The sequence below is a fragment of the Gossypium hirsutum genome, chromosome A07 (genome assembly GCF_007990345.1).
Source record: "Gossypium hirsutum isolate 1008001.06 chromosome A07, Gossypium_hirsutum_v2.1, whole genome shotgun sequence".
NCBI lineage: Eukaryota > Viridiplantae > Streptophyta > Magnoliopsida > Malvales > Malvaceae > Gossypium > Gossypium hirsutum.
Genome location: NC_053430.1, coordinates 45,432,653 through 45,449,616, shown reverse-complemented (window position 1 = coordinate 45,449,616; position 16,964 = coordinate 45,432,653). Strand labels below are relative to the sequence as shown.

Sequence of the window (16,964 nt, the reverse complement as noted above, 5' to 3'; positions counted from 1 at the left end):
AAAAAAAATATTTTAAGATAAAAAATATTTTAATATTTTTAATAGACGCGACTAAAAAAATATAACATTTTCGTAAATAATCCAACTAACAACCTATTTTAATATAATTTTTTTAATTTATTTATGTAAAAAACCCTTATAATGATATACACCAATTGTATACATAATTATGTTGATAAGGGTTTATTGGTGAGGAAAACGACCATTTAGCTTAACCTTTTTTTAAAAAATTTGGTGGTTCAATCAGTAGTTTTCATGAGATTATCCTTCTTTTATCTTTTGCAAAATCGTCCCTAATAATGTTGAAATTGATTGAGAATTTTTTTTTTCTAACTAAAGCAAATAAATAAATAGAAGGCCAGAATTGCTTCTTTTGACCTGACCTTATTGTTGGAATTATACATAATAAAAATAAAGAAAGAAAGAAAGAAAGAGTCATGACGACTGCCATGAATAATAAACTTCTCAAACGAGAATCGATCAAAATGTGATTTGAAAATTATTTATTCTAGAAACACAACGCAAACCCAAAGCTAAATTGCTCTCCTTTTATATATAGGTCATATTCTGCTTTTCATCCTTCTACTATCCTCAAATTCACATTCTTTCATTTCTTTTCCTTCTTTTATAATCTTAATACTCTAAAAAAAATAGCTACGTTCATCCAATTATTAATTTTTTTGATTTAGCCACTAAATTTTCTTTAAATTAATCATTCTAGTCACGCACCTGTTTGTTGTCATTAGATGATTGACAGAAAGTTGACATGGGCTTTTTTTTTTATTGATCTAATGACAAATTTAGCCTTCTAATATTTATACGTTCTATCATTTGATCCTAAATATAAAATATTCATCAAATTTAGCACTTAATATTTTCAAAAATTTGTCATTTTAGTTTGAATTCTAACAAAATCCAGTCATATTTAGCACACGTTTTTATAAAAAATTCAACAATTTTAGTCATTAATATTTATAAAATTGCAAAATTATTTTTTTTGTGTTAAAATAAGTCATATAATTTAAATGTAGTTTAATCTTTTCATTTTAACAAAAACCAATTATAATTTGCATACGTGGGATTTAAATATGCACCAATTAGATTAGTAAAACCATCAATTTACCATTCAACCAAAGCATCATTTTAAAGCATTTTACACATTTTTATTTTAATATGTAAAATTCATTATTACCATTAATTGTATATCTGTACTATTTATTAAGTGTTTTACTGAGTTGGTGCCACCCTCAATTAGGTTACCAACTCGATTAGGAAATTTATAAAAATATATTTTCGTAATTAAGATAAATTATATTATTCAAGGGTGTTTTAGTCTTTTCATTTTAACAAAAACACATAAAAATATGTATATAATAGGATTTAAATCTACACCAAGTACATCAATAAAACCTTAAATTTACCATTTAACCAAAGTTTCATTTTAATATGTGTAATTTATTATCCGCATTAGTTGTATATATTAACAATGTTATTAATTGTAAACTTGACACTAACTCACAATTGATGAGAATGTCATGCTAAATATCTGTAGTGCATTTAGTATTGCTAATCTAATGTATTTATGTTATTAATTTCATGTGTTATTATGATTAATTAATTTTAAACCATATATTTTATTGTTTATTGTATGTTATTTGTAAATACATATCTGTGTTTTAAATCTGTGAGTTTCACACACACGCGTGTAATAAAATATCTAGTAAAAATAAAGTGACAAAAATGTGTCAAGTTAAATCATATAGATTAAAAATCAAATTTGAGATAATTAGAGCGGCCAAAACCAAATTTGACCATATATTTGTATATTTAAAAATGAAAATATATTTCAATTTCAAAGTTCAGACTCCGTGGCATGGCCGCCCCGGCCAATTAGATAACCATTCACGAAATTTGAAAAAAAAAAAAAAAAGTCTTAAGGAAACTCAACTCTCCTTCCTTTCTTTTTCTTCTCTTTCAGCAATAAAATCCTTTCCATTTCTTTCTCTCCTGTTCCCCTTCGCAAAGCAAAGAACCTCAAATCCTCTTCTATCGTCCTCTGTTTATAGAGATTTGTATTTGTTTCTATCTGATAGGGTTAAGGAGTTAGTGTGATGGGGCAACAATCGCTGATTTACGCCTTCGTGGCGCGAGGCACCATGGTGTTAGCCGACTACACCGAATTCACCGGCAACTTCACCGGCATAGCTTCTCAATGCCTCCAGAAACTTCCTGCTTCCAACAACAAGTTCACTTACAACTGCGATGGCCATACCTTTAACTATCTCGTCGATAACGGCTATAGTAATCTCTCTCTCTCTCTCTCTCTCTCTCTATATATATATATATATATATATATCTGATCTGTCTTTTTACTGCTTCATTGACACGGCGCGCAGTTGTTTCTGTTCCTGTTCTCGTTGTTGTTGATGATCGGTATTTCTTGGCTGCTTATTTGTTGTTTATTACGTATTTTTTTATTTGACTTTTCTTTTAAGTGATTTACCTGATTGATAGGAAAAGTGAAAGAGATAGAATCAGTTGGATTCTTGCTATTTCAAGAATAGAGTTGGTTAAACATTGTACAATAAATGATGTATGCATCTATTTATGTGCTATTTAATTTTGGGAAGTTATGGTTTAATTTAACTTGTAAATTAAACTTTCCGAAACTGAGTAGGAGTTAAAACTAAATGATTGAATGTTCGTTCGATTCAAATGAATTAAATCTGCGTAGTAATCTTGTGACAAAGGCTTTCTTAGCCATATGTCGAAGCAAAAAAAGCCGTTAATCGCATTTTCATATAAGAGTAAATTCATTATATTTTGAATAACTAAAAAAAAAACTTAAAAACTTCTCCAACAACGGAAACGCAGATTTTACTTTTATATAAACATTTATGCATGAACATGTTTTATAACTTAATCAGTTGCTCATTCTGATATATGTATTTTTTTCCTTTGTAAGTTATCATTTTATAGCGTTTGTTGTCTTTTGTATGCCTATGCACCACTATGGTACATAAGCCTTAAAGAATCAACATGAGCTGGAGCTAGAATGGTTAGAACCTTGCTTGGTTTCAGTTCATCCTTTTCGGTCCATGATTTCCCCTGAATTTTCTTTTGCTCAAATTATGACATGTTAAAAAGTCAACAATTGTGTATCTATCTACTTGGAAAAATATCATTTGTTCTAGAACATCCATATTCTTAAGCTCAGTTCCCTTACATGGTCACATCACAAAATCTTGTGGTCATAACAGAGTACGAGTTACATGTTTACCATTTTTCATTTCACTCAAGTGTGTTATTGTGTGCTTTCACTAATATATATATTGAACGGGATTTTACTAGTTATGTAACTTCATCACTTTAGCAAATAGTTGATGTCCTTTGGTTACATCCACTATATTTGTTGAAGAAGAGGAATGTTTGGTCCTTTAATGTTTGCTTATACATTGAAAGACTGAAAGCTTAACAGTTCATTTCCTTTTGCTTGCATGATTTTTTCCTGTTACTTTACAAGTTGTTCTGCATCCTCTATCATGAAACACCACCACCATTCCTTGCTTGAATGAACTCTCCTTCCTTTCTCTTTGCAGCTTACTGCGTGGTTGCTGTTGAATCCGTTGGCCGACAAGTCCCAATTGCCTTTCTTGAGAGAATTAAGGAGGATTTTACCAAGCGATATGGTGGAGGAAAAGCTGCAACAGCTTCTGCGAACAGCCTTAGCAAGGAGTTTGGGTATTTTATATTCCTTGAATTAAATACAATGCCTTCTTTGCTATCAAGTACATTGATGCTATGTGTTTATTATCATTGATCTAGGCCTAAGCTAAAGGAGCATATGGAATATTGCATTGATCATCCAGAGGAGATTAGTAAGATTGCCAAAGTGAAAGCTCAAGTTTCAGAAGTCAAAGGAGTAATGATGGAAAATATTGAAAAGGTGCTTGTTATTTTTCATAGTTGCTGTTATATACTTGATAAAAGGAGTGTAATTTGAAGGTTTTAAGTGGGCAAAGAGTTCCACTTCACAAATTTCTAGGTCATGAATGATAAACCATTTGGATCTTATTATTATTATTATTAACTTCTTTTTTTGTTTTGCAGGTTCTGGACCGTGGCGGGAAAATTGAGATTCTGGTAGATAAAACGGAAAATCTTCGCTCTCAGGTCAGCAAATATATCTCACACTGTACCTTGAAGTATGGGCAACGTCCTCTAAAACTGCCAAGCTTATTATTTGGACTTGTTTAGGGGACTGACTGGTAAAACCATGCTAACCCCTACTTGAAAATGAAATACAAGCATATATTTTCCAATTTTTATTTAGAAAAGTTAGAATCACAGGTTAACTGCTTTTGGTTAGATCGAATGTAGGGCAATGTTTGGGCTTCTTGTGTGACTATTTGGTAAAGCACAAAATAAAGTACATTACATGTTAACTATTACTGTTAGCTTCATGAGATAAGTCCAAGACAGGAATATGTTAATCAATTGTGCATTTCATTTCATTTATAAAAGCATTTAGCAACACCATTTCTCAGAATTTGAAGGGACTAGCTGAATAGTTGAATTCGAAAACTGGAAATTGTCTTTGCAGGATTCTTCAACTGGTGATTCAAAATTATAGTCAAGGATGCTTGTCTTAGTTTACTTATTTTCTCTAATCTATGGGTGCTTTTTGGTAGGCACAAGATTTCAGGCAGCAGGGAACCCGGATGAGGAGAAAGATGTGGTTGCAGAACATGAAGGTAAAGCTGATAGTTTTCGGAATCCTGATCGCATTGATTCTCATTATCGTGCTGTCCATTTGCGGTGGCTTCCATTGTTGAAGAAGAATACGCTCATCTGCTCGGCTATGGACTCTATTTCCTCTTCATGGATCAGAGGTATTGTTGCAGTCACACAACTGTATTGATGCTCGTCTACCTATACATTTCTTGATTACACGTTCTTTTTTCTTTTCTGGTGTAGCCTAAATCACAAGACAGTGTGCTGTATATTACAGTTTGGATTCTTTTGATTGCATTAAGTTCATTGATGTGTGGAAATTCATTATCCATCTTTTTGAAATTGGATTTTGATATATAAAATTGAATAATTATAAATTAAATTACATATCGTCTCTCTGACAAGTAATTGGGCAATATAGTATGCAACTTTAAAATTTAAGCATTCTAAGATGATCATGTATTCACGACATCATGGCTCAATGTGCTTTTTAAACTCCATTGCATTTTCTTAGGACACACGCTTCATAACTCCAGTATTGGAACAGAAAACAGAATATTATTATTATGAAGTTAAGCCAAATTATACAGTGTGGACTGATTTGATTATGGATGCTGTTCGGCTCGGTTTATAATAATAATATATATATACATATATTACCCATTAACCATAGAAAAAGAATCAAATTAAACCATTACCACCCTAACTTATTGCCCCTCCCAAAAAAATAAATAAGTGCATTAGTCTGAAGACGAAGAGTTTCATATGTCGATTTCCATGTTATCTATCAGCCTAACTTTGCCAAACCAAGCAGCAATGCAAAAAACAACAGGACCCTTAATCTCTTCCACTGACTTCAAATTCTCCTGATCAACTATCTGCGAGAACGCAGAATACGATTGAAATTAGGGAACTACCAATAGAATACGAGAACACGACAAGGGCATGGCATCTTTACTAAACACGATCCCACTTTTGACAAAGAATTTATGTGTTTACGTCTCATGACATACATGGATTGTGAAGTCATAAACTTTTATTACACCAGAAATTAGGATCATTTTCACTCACTAAACACTATATCATGGTCCTTTTAAAGGAAAAACAGCTACTCCTAAAACCTGCAACATGAAATATATATACATTGCAGCCAAAAATAAAAAATTTCTAATACACAACATTAGCATTAAAGAGGGATCGCAGTGGATGTGAGCTTAGCAAATTGCTGGTAAGAAGGTGCAAGCAAGTATTCAAACTTGATGCTTATCCTGTTTGCTGTTGGTTTCACACCATAATGGGAATGAACCGGTTGATAGTAACTTCACCGAAGTCCAACAGCACTAATAGAATATCAGAAATAATGATGACAAAAAGACCAAATAGGAAATGAATGGTTAGGAGAAAGAAATGAATGAATAGAACTAGACATGGTGGGCATTTTGGAGGGTTCATGGGATCAGATAAACTTGGGTGCGTTCTCAGCCATGCACACTACTTGAAGTTAGGCTTACAGGACAGCCAATAAAAAAAAAAAAACCCCACAAACTGTGGTTTGGACTCTGCACCATAGCCAGGGAGGGGGCCCAAACATCATTGGCACTTGAGGTGGAGGAGGGGGGCAGGACAATGAACAGACTCTCAATATGACAATAACTTCAGAATTTTTTTGTTCATATCAGCGGCTTCAAATAGTTAAGTAAGAATGCCATTTAAGCATTTGTGCTTCATTTGCTAGGAGTATTATTTTTTCAACATGTCTTAATACAGGAATTAATAATAAACTAATTTCACTTGATAACTTTTAGCCACTCACATGACTTGTTTTCAGCAAAGAAAAGGAAAAAAACATTACATTTTCTGAAGAGGTCTTATTTTTTACTAGAGTTTTACTCGTCCTTCTAATTTCAAGTTTTAAAATTACACTAATTATTGTTTATGTTATGACAAACTATTTTAATAGTCATGTAAAAATTGATGTTCTTGTGTTAATACACTAAATAACCAAACGAGGCATTAACTTTTTAATTACTCCAAGCTATATAAAAGATCAAGTTAGAACAAGAAAGATTGTAGCTAACCTCAGCATAATCAATTCTTCCCCCAGCTTGAGTTATTGTTAGGATAGCTGAATCCTTTAGTTCTCTACATTTAACTTGACCTTCTTTAGCAGCAGCTTTAGCTTTTGACAATGACCTGCTAATAGACAATGCCTGCAAGATAAAATACGAACTAAGTCACATTCGCTTGGAACCATATTTGCAGCCTAAACAAACAGGCTTTGTAATGATTAGTATAAAAGCTTAACGCATTTGATCCACTTCGCAAGGCACTACATAATGAGAGTTAAGCATCTAGACAAATATCATCTCCATCAAACAGACCATCGAATAAGGAAAATAATGAAGGAACCTTTTGCCTTTCTTCAGGGGAGAGATGCACATTTCGTGAACTCAGCGCGAGGCCATCGCTATCACGGGTTATTTCAGACCCCACAATTTCAATGGCGAAATCAAGATCTCGAACCTGTAGCAAATAAAGACACAACAGTTTAAAAATATAAAACAATAAACCGATGTTATGAATTACCATATTAAAAATCTCACCATCCGTTGTATTATCCTCCACTGCTGATAATCCTTTTTACCAAAGACAGCAACATCGGGTTCCACAATGTGAAACAACTTGGTCACAATGGTGGCAACCCCTCTGAAGAACACGGGCCTACTTTTCCCACACAATCCTTTCTCCAATCTTTCAACTCTCACCCATGTTTCATGCACACTCCCCTTCTCCTCCACACATGAAACCACCCCATTCCCATCCCCACCACCAGCACCCAAATTCTCATTTCCATTCTTATTCTTTTGCTTCTCATCACTATCATTGTTATAGTCATACAGATTCTTAGGGCAAAAAACAACATCAACTCCACCAGGAACAGACTTAAGCTTAAGCATATCACCATGTAAATCAGATGGGTATGTTGAAAGGTCCTCGGAAGGAGAAAACTGACCTGGGTTTACATAGATAGAGACAACTATGAGGTGGCTGTGCTTGTGTGCTTCTTGGATGAGAGACAGGTGGCCTTGGTGAAGGTAACCCATGGTAGGAACTAACCCAATTGATTTGCCTTGGGATCTCATCTTTCTCGACCACTTTCTCATCTCATCTTTGGCTGTTATTACTAATGGCTCTTTAGCTGCCATTAGATTGGAGCTATCAAAAGTTACAAAGTTCTGTCCCTCAGGAATTTGTCGCTCAAAAATATCAACTTTTGAGGGTGGAAGGCCTGAGGGAAATTTTCGGGCTGGCTACCCCCTTTGGTTTCTTTAGAGAAACGAAAATGGATATGCTGAACGTGGCCGCTTGTTTGGAAAAAGTGAGAGTAAAACGCCGCCTAAGATTGACGGTTGACCCAAAACCATGATTTTTACTTAATAATAGTGGTCATATTCTGCTATTAGACCCTGTACATTGTGTAAGTTTTGGATTTAGTACCTGTACTTTAATTTGATCAATTTTAGTTGTATTTTTCGAATTTTGAAATTGTAGTCCTAACCAAATGATAGCAGTTAATATATTTGGTTAAATTATGCTATTGGTCCTATATTATGCTTGAAGTTATAGATTTAATGTATGTTCTCCAACTGAATCATTATTAGTGACTATATTTTTTGAATTTTGAATTTTCAGTCTTATGCAAACGTTTGTTATTAAATCTATTAACTGATCTCTTTTGTGAGTAGTATATAGAAATAACAAGCTAATATAGTATTACACATGAGATAATATATTTAAAACATCAAAATTTGAAAATAACAGAACTTAACTTAATGAATTTAATAATTACAAGTTGGTCAAGACTAACATTTTCAAATTCTAAAAATACATGAATTGAAAATAACCAAATTAAAGTACATATGTTAAATCTACAACTTATGCAAGGTATAATGTCTAATAGTAGAATTTGACCTAATAATTGTAATGGAAGAACCTTTAAAAAAGGTAAACTACCCGATAGGTCAATCAATTTTCAAGGTGCTGTCATTTTGGCCATTTAAAAAATTCTTATAATTTTATCATTTAATTTTTAGGGTGCTTAGATTTTAGTCACTTAAGCATTAAACCTTAATCGTGGCTAAATGTACATACCAAATCATGTTTACATTTTCATTTTAATTACTTAACTTCTAGGTCTCTTTAATTCTGGTAACCAAACAATCTTTTCTTTAAGGTCTTATCCAGGTAAAAAATATTAAGGATTAAAGTGAAAAAACAGTATTAAACTAAAACAATACATTAAAATTTTATCAAATTATACTTGTTTATTCTATTGTCAAAATTTCTAAGTTTCTTTTTTCTTCGATCTTGAAATTTTGAAATTTAAAACATCAAAATCAATTAAATAAATTTTTGAAAATTTTTTATCCTTTGATAACTTCAACCAATTTGTTACTATAAAATTGAAATTAAGTGAATTAATTAATTTAATATCCTTCTAAATTTTAATTATTTTATATTTCCAAATTATTCTTAATGAAATCAACTGAAATAACTCATATTTAATAATTATCTGCAGAACTTAAATTTCTTTTGATTATATAATCTCGAATCATCCATGCTAAGCTAAAAGCAAAGAAAAAATTACTTGTTCATCATTTGAGTAAATAAGTGATGAAAATATTTTGAGTTTTGTTTGGCATGTAAGATATAATTGCTTGATCTTTGTTTTGATAAAGAAGTGATGAAAAAATTGTAAAGATTTTTTTCTTTAACTTTAGCTTAGCATGGAAATTTAAAGATGATATAATCAAAAGAAAATTAGAATTTGTAGTCAATTATTAAAGATACGTTATTGATTGGGTTTCGACATGATTTTGAATGTTTTAACGACTAGTTTTCAACTCCAAGGGTGGTTCCAAAATATATATATACACTAAAAATATCGAAACATTATAAGTCAATAGCTAAAAAGCTAAGTGTGTATTTCAGTACATCATCAGTGATATACTGATACATGGCACAATGTTCCGGCACATCATCCATGATGTACAGATACTTGGAAGCAAACATGGGCCATTACACTGTTTTGGGCTTTTTGAGCCTACCAAGACCCGTACTTGATCCCGAACCCCTCGGAGCACCCTATACTATTTCCAAATGATTTTAAAATGTTATGTTAAATTTATTTTACGAGATTTTTTATTTGAATTATTTTCTAACTGTTGTTTGCAACTTTTAATTTATTTGATTTATTATATAATTCAATAATTAATTGGATTCCCACTCGGAAACAACACACAATTAAGTCCTCAATCGAATTTAAACAATCAATTAAGTCCTCGTCCTTTGATGTCGTTAACTTCGTCACGTGGCATGTCAGTCATTTCTGATATATTTGTTTAAACAAATTAAAAATTCTAAAAAATATAAAAAAATTAGAATTTTTTATTTTATTAAAAATATTAAAATAAAAATATTTAAATTAATAGAAAATCATGTAAAATATTTTTTAAAAATAGAATTTTTAAAATTATAAAAATTATTAAAAATTAAAATTTTTAAAAATTATAAAAATTATAAAAATGCTAAAAGTCATAAGAAAATTAAAAAATGGCATACAATTTTCTCTTTTTAATTTTTGTACTATCTTTCCCCTTTTCCTTTACTTTTCCTTCTATTTTCCTTTTTCTCGTTTTTGCGATTACTATTTTGACTAGGAAAATTTGAAGCCTTACTTTTTCTCCTTGAGAAAGTAGGATGATGATAATGGTAGTGTATTGCAAAGCAAAGAGAGAAAATAGAATACACAAAATTTTACATGGAAACCCTTTTGAGAAAAACTACGAGCAAAGGAGAAAAAAGTCATTATGTTGAATTCGAATGATATAAGAGGAGAGACAATTACATCTATTTATAGGTTTAAAACCTTATTCTAATAAAAATCAAATAGAAGTAATACAGTAAGGTTAAAATACATTATTCTAATATACGGATTCCACTTGTGCAGCTTGACTTGTATTTTATGTTTAATAGGAATTTGGGTCACACAACTTGTATTTTATGTTTAATAGGAATTTGAGTCACACAACTTCTAACAATCTCCACCTTAGTACAAATTCTCAAAGAACAAGTTCTTCATCACGAACTCTCAACGAACAAGTTCTCCACCTCTTCCATAAAACCCCTTAAAGGCTTATCTTCAACAATAAACACCAACCAAGTCTAAGGAATGCTCAAACTTGGTTATAGGAAGTGACTTAGTCATCATATCTGCAGGATTATCATGAGTACTTAGTCATCATATCTACAGGATTATCATGAGTACTAATTTTGCTTACAACAATATCACCACAAGCAATAATATCACGAACAAAATAATACTGAACATCAATGTGTTTTGTTCTCTCATAAAACATTTGGTCATTCGTAAGGAAAATGACACTTTGACTATCACAAAATATTGTACTAATTTGAAGGTTTTATTAAGTTCACTAAAGAGCCCCTTTAACCAAATAGCTTCTTTACAAGCCTTAGTAATCGCTATGTACTCAGCTTTAGTGGTAAACAAAGCGACAGTAGTTTGCAAAGTGGATTTCCAACTGATTACAAAACTCAAGCCCCCCATTCTCCTTTAATTTGCATAACTCCCTTCATTCGCACCAATGAATTCCCCTCTTACCATGACCTTTTTGCCATAAAAAATTCTCACAAATACTATCCATTTCGTGACAAAGCGATTTTGGTAGTAAAAAAAATGCCATTGAATATGTCGGAATTGCCTGTATGCCTGATTTTTATAAAAATCTTTTTCCCTCCTTGCAATAAATATTTTAAACTCCAACTGTCAATTTTGCATTTCATACGGTCTTTTAATAGTTGGAATGTAATTTCTTTCCCTGTCCAATCATGTTAAGTAAGCCGAGATATTCTTTAGGACTTGTAAAGCTTCAAACATTTAAAGTTTGCAAAGCTAATTCCCTCACCTATTCAGAAGTGTTCGTGCTATATAAAACAATAGACTTTTCATAATTCACACATTGTCCTGAAACATCCTCTTATACATTAAGGATCATCTTCAAGGTTTATGCCCCTTTGTTGAAGCCTCCCAAATAAAATACAGTCATAAGCAAACATTAAATGAGAGATCTGCGGACCTCATCGATTTACTCTAGCCCCCTCCACCAAACCCTCTTGCCTAGCCAATCTTATTAATGACGAGAGACCCTCACTACACACCAAAAATAAATATGAGCTTAATGGATCCCCTTACCTTAAGCCTCTAGTAGGATGAAACCCCTCTCCCTGTTTCCCATTAACCACGATAAAGTACAAGGTTGAGCTTATGCAATAAATAATGAACTCCACCCACGAACTTGCGAAGCCCATCCTTAACATCATTTGACACAAAAAAGACCATTCAACTCGATCGTACACTTTGCTCATATCCAATTTTAATGCCAAAAATCTTTTTTTCTTGTTCTTTTTTGCTTAAGCGCATGTAGAACTTGATAAGCAAGAAGAACATTATCAGTAATCAACCTGTCCGAAAAAAAGACATTTTGAGCCTCATCAATAGAGCATTCTAAAACTTGTTGGAATCGATTAGCAACAGTTTTAGAAGTAATTTTATAAAGTACCGTACAAAGGATCATAGGCCTAAACTTTGACAAGTTCATAGGTTGAGCAATTTTCAGTATGAGAACAATATTTGTAACATTGAGAGATTCCAGTGACATACTTTTATTCAAAATATAAAGGCAAAATGTACTCACATCTCTACCGATAATGTGCCAAAAATGCTATAAGCAAATCCCCGGAAAGCCATCACTTCCACCCTAGAAAAAATATGCTCCGTATTTCCCACCCCTTTCGTGGAAAAAAATATTCTTGAAATAATTCAGAGCAATTTCCTCCATTTCACACTCATTATTTGTTATATCTCCCACATCATTTTCCAAGACTCTAATCCGGTTCATGTGTCTCCTTTGGGAAGCAAATTTATGGAAAAATGCGGTATTCCTATCTCTTATCCTCAACCAATTTGCCTGATCCCTCTGTTCCCAATACGTTTTTTCTTTTTCCATTTCCAAATTTAGATGTAATTTACATCTATAATTTCTGCAAGCGTCTCATCATCCATTTCCGCTTCGACCAAATATTCCAATCTTCTATTCAAATTTTTTGATTCAACACCTCGCTTCTTTTTTATGCTTCTTTCCCATTATTGCAAGGCAGTTTTGAGAGCATCCAATTTTGACAAAACATTACCCGACGTTGATTCCCATATTCGTCGCACCACTTCTTCACAAGAATCCTCTAGAACCCATTAGACTTCAAATCTAAATTTCCTCCACTCCCTCCTTTTATTTACCTGATCTGTTTGAATTAAAAGTGAGCAGTGATCAAAGAAAGAATGTGGTAGATGCCTAATTGAGAAATCAGGAAACGAATTACCTTAGAGAAGGAAGAAAATTATACTTCCATTATACTTTATTCTGCTTCTTATGTGGATGCTTAGGCCATATGACGAGTTTTGTCCTGTTAGGTAGAATTGGGGGAGAAATGCTATGGAGTTTGGATGGATTTGAATCTAAAAGTGCAACCGAGGAGAGCCTGGCTTCGTGAGGAAGGTGATGATGATTTTAAGGAAACAAATTAAGGGATGAAACGAGGAGTGATTTGTGGAGAAATATTAACCCTGTAATTGGGTTTTAATTTGGAAGGATCTCCAAATCATGGCATTTTGAATCAAAACGGATTTTCTAGTGGAACGGGTCGGATCAATATGGAACATGAAATTGAGGACAATCCAATTGAGAGCGTGGAAGGTAATTAAAGGCCTAGAACTGATTTGTTGGACTCTAATGTTTATGAATTGGCAGATTAGTTAGGGGCCTTGGATGAGCCATCAGTTATTGACGATTGCCAATGGGCAAACCGATCGGTGCCAGATTGAGCAATACGCAGGTTGTAAAGAGATTTTGGTTTACGCTGAAGGCTAAATCCCAAATTATCTTCTTCTTGATGAAGACTAAATTGAATTTGACTTCTTTTTTTTAACTTAAATCAGTTTTGTTCATCTTATTTTTGTGTAATTTAAGTTGTCGTCGGAATATAATGGATAAATTTATCTCTTCCTCTTAAAGAGCGTTCACCTAATTATTTAATGCTAGTGGATTTTACAATATTGATGTAAGGGCCTATTATTAAAGGCAAATAGGTTCTAGAAATAAATGGCATCACTATTTACAGCACACCTTATCCCTACATATCTAAAAGGACTAATCCAACCACAATTGTATTAAGTATAAAACAACCCCATTTGAACAACCAAAAGACCAAATATAGTTGATATTAACAAGCCAACTGATCTCTAAATGAGGAGATCTCTTCAAAAATAGGCAGTCTCTTTGATCTAGCTGGTCCCCATTCATTCGTCAACAGTTGAAGCCCATTGAGGAAATCATCATCAAGGCCCAGAATATCTGATACGTCCGATGGTGGCGGCTCGAAGGTATTGATTTCCATTAACAATTCCGCAGCTCTATTCCTGGCTCTAATTTCTTCCGAACCTGGGATTTTCCGTTGCGATATTTCTTCAAGCACCAACCGTGCATCATCGTATCTGCCTTGTTTGATCAAGCAAATTCCCAAGCTGCAGGCCTTGTTGGCATCTGGGTCGATCATCTGGGCTTTTCGATACACCACCTCTGCTGTCAAGTAGTTTGATTTTTGCATGTAAGCCCACCCCAAATTTCCCTGTCATACTTCATCATTGAAGTTTCAATTGAGAAAGAAAAGACATTCGGGGAACTGGGTAAAAGCAACAGTATGGCAAGACAAAGGGATTCTCATGAAAAAGGGCACTTCTTTGTTTGACAAAAGAGAAGAAAAAATCAGGGTAAAGCGGGAATCACTAACTGCTATGGTTGCTGGTTCAATTAAAGAAACTGGGAAGCAAAATCAAAAGCATACCAGTAACCTAGAAGTTTCTTGCTGAACTGAAACTTGGAACTTCTTGCCATGGGAGCGTGCAGTTTTGGTGGGTTTTCCGTTAAAGACCTCTCCTCGGTATATTAATCTTAGCTTTCGTTTTAATAACTCAATCTGCTCGTCTACTTTCCCACATTTCTGTCAAGTTACATTTAATATGTGAAGACAATAGATAGTCTTAAGAGGGACGTCAAATCAATCATCCATATATACCTTACCTTGTATAAGTCAATGAGAACATTGTCAAGTGATTCCTGAGCTTGTTTGGGGCAACGGCCCTGAAAGACTTGATGGCTTCAATTGCTTCTTCAGTTCGGTTTAGTTGCTTCATCACCACCGCCATGTCTTTTAGTGCGCTCTCTACTCTATCCCCGGCGTTTATTGCCTTCCAAAATAGTACTATCGCTGCTTCTGGATCCTTTTCTACCAGCTGCATTCGTTCAGAAAAGTACAAATAAGTGATTGTGCATATGAAAATGGAGAAATTGTAGATATGGCTTCCACAGTCAACTATTTTTTATTAGTTGATGAAAATGACTATGGCAATGACTTGATTCTTTATGCCATGCTAGCCTAGCATGGCATGCAACAGCCAATTAGGGTACATTCTCCATCCATCTTTCATTAAGCAACTGTCAAAAATAGAGGAAGTATCCACTAAAGGAAAACAAAATAGGGTTAGCTATATGTGTAGCAACATCACACACATACACATATATATACATATAAGGAACTTAAGAAAACCTAATAAAAAGTGAAACTTGTTTGTTGATTACTTGAATGTTCCAAAGGGAAAAATATAAAGAGAGAGACAAACCTGAGCATGTTTGGCTTTAACATAAGGAGTATCACCTTGAGGAATTTTATGAAGAATATGAAAAAGTTGGTCTTTTTCATTATGTCTTGATGAGGAGCTGCTCATCATCATCATCATTTCATTCTTTGATGATGAGCTCATCATGCTTCCCCCCTTCTCTTTAATTTATCTGAAGGAAAAGGAGGAGAAATAGGTCAATTGAACTGAGGTGATGATGAGTGAAGAAGACTAGAGGTGTTTTGGGATGCATAGACAATATTAAGGGATGAGGGGGACGGCTTAACCACAAAGCCAATAGGTAAGAGGCAAATATAGAAAGGGGGGTTCAAAATCAAGTGAATACATATGAATGTGGACGACCTTGCGTCCCTATTCTCAATTTTATTATATTACTTCTCTCTCTGACATGATGAGACTCCATAACGTCACTCGTCTTGTTCCACTGTCAACATTAAACCTCCAATTACGTTTTTTTTCCTTTAAAAATTTTTTAAGCGGTGCTTTATTTTATTATTATTCTTTCTTATCATTATCTTAGACCTGTACTTCGTTCGGGGTAGATACATTATAGTAAATGATTAATTCCAAGCAGTTTGTTCTGTTGTGAAAAAATTTCGAATTAATTTGACTAAAATTTATTTTTTCACTTATATTTAATTTTTTAATTAAGTGACGTGAAATTAAAAAATTAAATATTTTAAATTAAAATATTATTATAGTATAATTAATTTTTTATTAAGATACGTAAATTTGAATATATATATTTAAAAAAATTAAAAAAAAATTAGAAAAAAATAATTTAGTATGATAAACTTGAATCATTAATTAATTTATTTAATTCAAAAATTATTATTTTAAAATTTTTTTATATATTTTTTTTAAATGTAAATTTTGGAAGTTTGAATTTTTGAATTTTTTTTGTAATTTTTATTGAGAGTGTAACTAATTTGTTCATTTTAAAAATTCACAGTGATTAAAAAAGTATTTACATCAATTTTTTATTCGAGTTATTTGAATTGTAAAATTCAACTCGACTCGAATTTAAAACTCGAATTACTTATTTGAATTGACTCGAAAAATTAGATAACTTAATTCGATTTACTCAAAATTTAATTTTTTTTTCAAATTTTATTACTATAATCAATTTCAGTTTAATGTTTTAATTTCATTTCGGACGAAATGTTTGGTACTCATTCTTTCAGTAGTAAATTAAGATAATTAGTTTTTTTTACCATTAACACCAATTCTTTTCTCCAACTTCGATCATACCAATTATTGCATAAATAAAATTTAGAGATGCAAAAAGCTTTCAAATTTTTTTTAAAAAAGTTATTAAGTCCCTCCATTTTTCTATAATAATCAATTGAGCACTTGAACTTTTAAAATGCATCAAATCAACCCTCAAATTTCTTCAAAA

General features: G+C 32.5%; 3 protein-coding genes and 1 long non-coding RNA gene across 5 annotated transcripts; 1 reads left to right on the top strand and 3 right to left on the bottom strand.

Moving 5' to 3' along the window:
- Nucleotides 1–1,843: 1,843 nt before the first annotated feature.
- On the top strand, nt 1,844–5,054 carry LOC107955236 (vesicle-associated membrane protein 722). The gene is made up of 5 exons (XM_016890969.2): nt 1,844–2,301; nt 3,600–3,741; nt 3,826–3,946; nt 4,111–4,173; nt 4,692–5,054. Exons 1-5 carry the CDS (start codon nt 2,112–2,114, stop codon nt 4,833–4,835), a joined length of 660 nt encoding a protein of 219 aa, XP_016746458.1. The 5' UTR covers nt 1,844–2,111; the 3' UTR covers nt 4,836–5,054.
- Nucleotides 5,055–5,272: 218 nt separating this feature from the next.
- LOC107955235 (pantoate--beta-alanine ligase) lies at nt 5,273–8,321 on the bottom strand. Of its 2 annotated transcripts, none has more exons than XM_041118120.1 (4): nt 7,338–8,321; nt 7,144–7,257; nt 6,813–6,944; nt 5,273–5,612 (listed from the first exon to the last, which is right to left on the bottom strand). In XM_041118120.1, exons 1-4 carry the CDS (start codon nt 7,938–7,940, stop codon nt 5,496–5,498), a joined length of 966 nt encoding a protein of 321 aa, XP_040974054.1. In that variant the 5' UTR covers nt 7,941–8,321; the 3' UTR covers nt 5,273–5,495. The 2 variants fall into 2 exon arrangements, with proteins under 2 accessions (XP_040974054.1, XP_040974055.1); XM_041118121.1 differs by lacking the exon at nt 5,273–5,612 and adding an exon at nt 5,751–5,855.
- Nucleotides 8,322–11,135: 2,814 nt separating this feature from the next.
- On the bottom strand, nt 11,136–13,489 carry LOC121232347 (uncharacterized). Its single transcript, XR_005930729.1, has 3 exons — nt 13,192–13,489; nt 12,510–13,113; nt 11,136–12,276 (listed from the first exon to the last, which is right to left on the bottom strand). It is a non-coding gene; the product is annotated as an uncharacterized lncRNA (long non-coding RNA).
- Nucleotides 13,490–13,924: 435 nt separating this feature from the next.
- Nucleotides 13,925–15,848, bottom strand: LOC107955234 (protein SULFUR DEFICIENCY-INDUCED 1). Its single transcript, XM_016890968.2, is given in 5 exon segments — nt 13,925–14,496; nt 14,713–14,868; nt 14,949–15,007; nt 15,010–15,160; nt 15,548–15,848. Coding segments are annotated over 5 exon segments (915 nt in total). The 5' UTR covers nt 15,692–15,848; the 3' UTR covers nt 13,925–14,091.
- Nucleotides 15,849–16,964: the final 1,116 nt, after the last annotated feature.

What these genes read in the sequence shown, in the direction of transcription:
- LOC107955236 (XM_016890969.2), top strand. Translation starts at nt 2,112, where the DNA reads ATGGGGCAACAATCGCTGATTTACGCCTTCGTGGCGCGAGGCACCATG. An exon ending in TCTCGTCGATAACGGCTATA is followed by an intron (nt 2,302 to 3,599) that starts GTAATCTCTCTC and finishes TTCTCTTTGCAG; the next exon opens with CTTACTGCGTGGTTGCTGTT. An exon ending in CGGAAAATCTTCGCTCTCAG is followed by an intron (nt 4,174 to 4,691) that starts GTCAGCAAATAT and finishes GCTTTTTGGTAG; the next exon opens with GCACAAGATTTCAGGCAGCA.
- LOC107955235 (XM_041118120.1), bottom strand. Translation starts at nt 7,940, where the DNA reads ATGGCAGCTAAAGAGCCATTAGTAATAACAGCCAAAGATGAGATGAGA. An exon ending in GGAGGATAATACAACGGATG is followed by an intron (nt 7,258 to 7,337) that starts GTGAGATTTTTA and finishes TATTTGCTACAG; the next exon opens with GTTCGAGATCTTGATTTCGC. An exon ending in CCCCTGAAGAAAGGCAAAAG is followed by an intron (nt 6,945 to 7,143) that starts GTTCCTTCATTA and finishes TTTATCTTGCAG; the next exon opens with GCATTGTCTATTAGCAGGTC.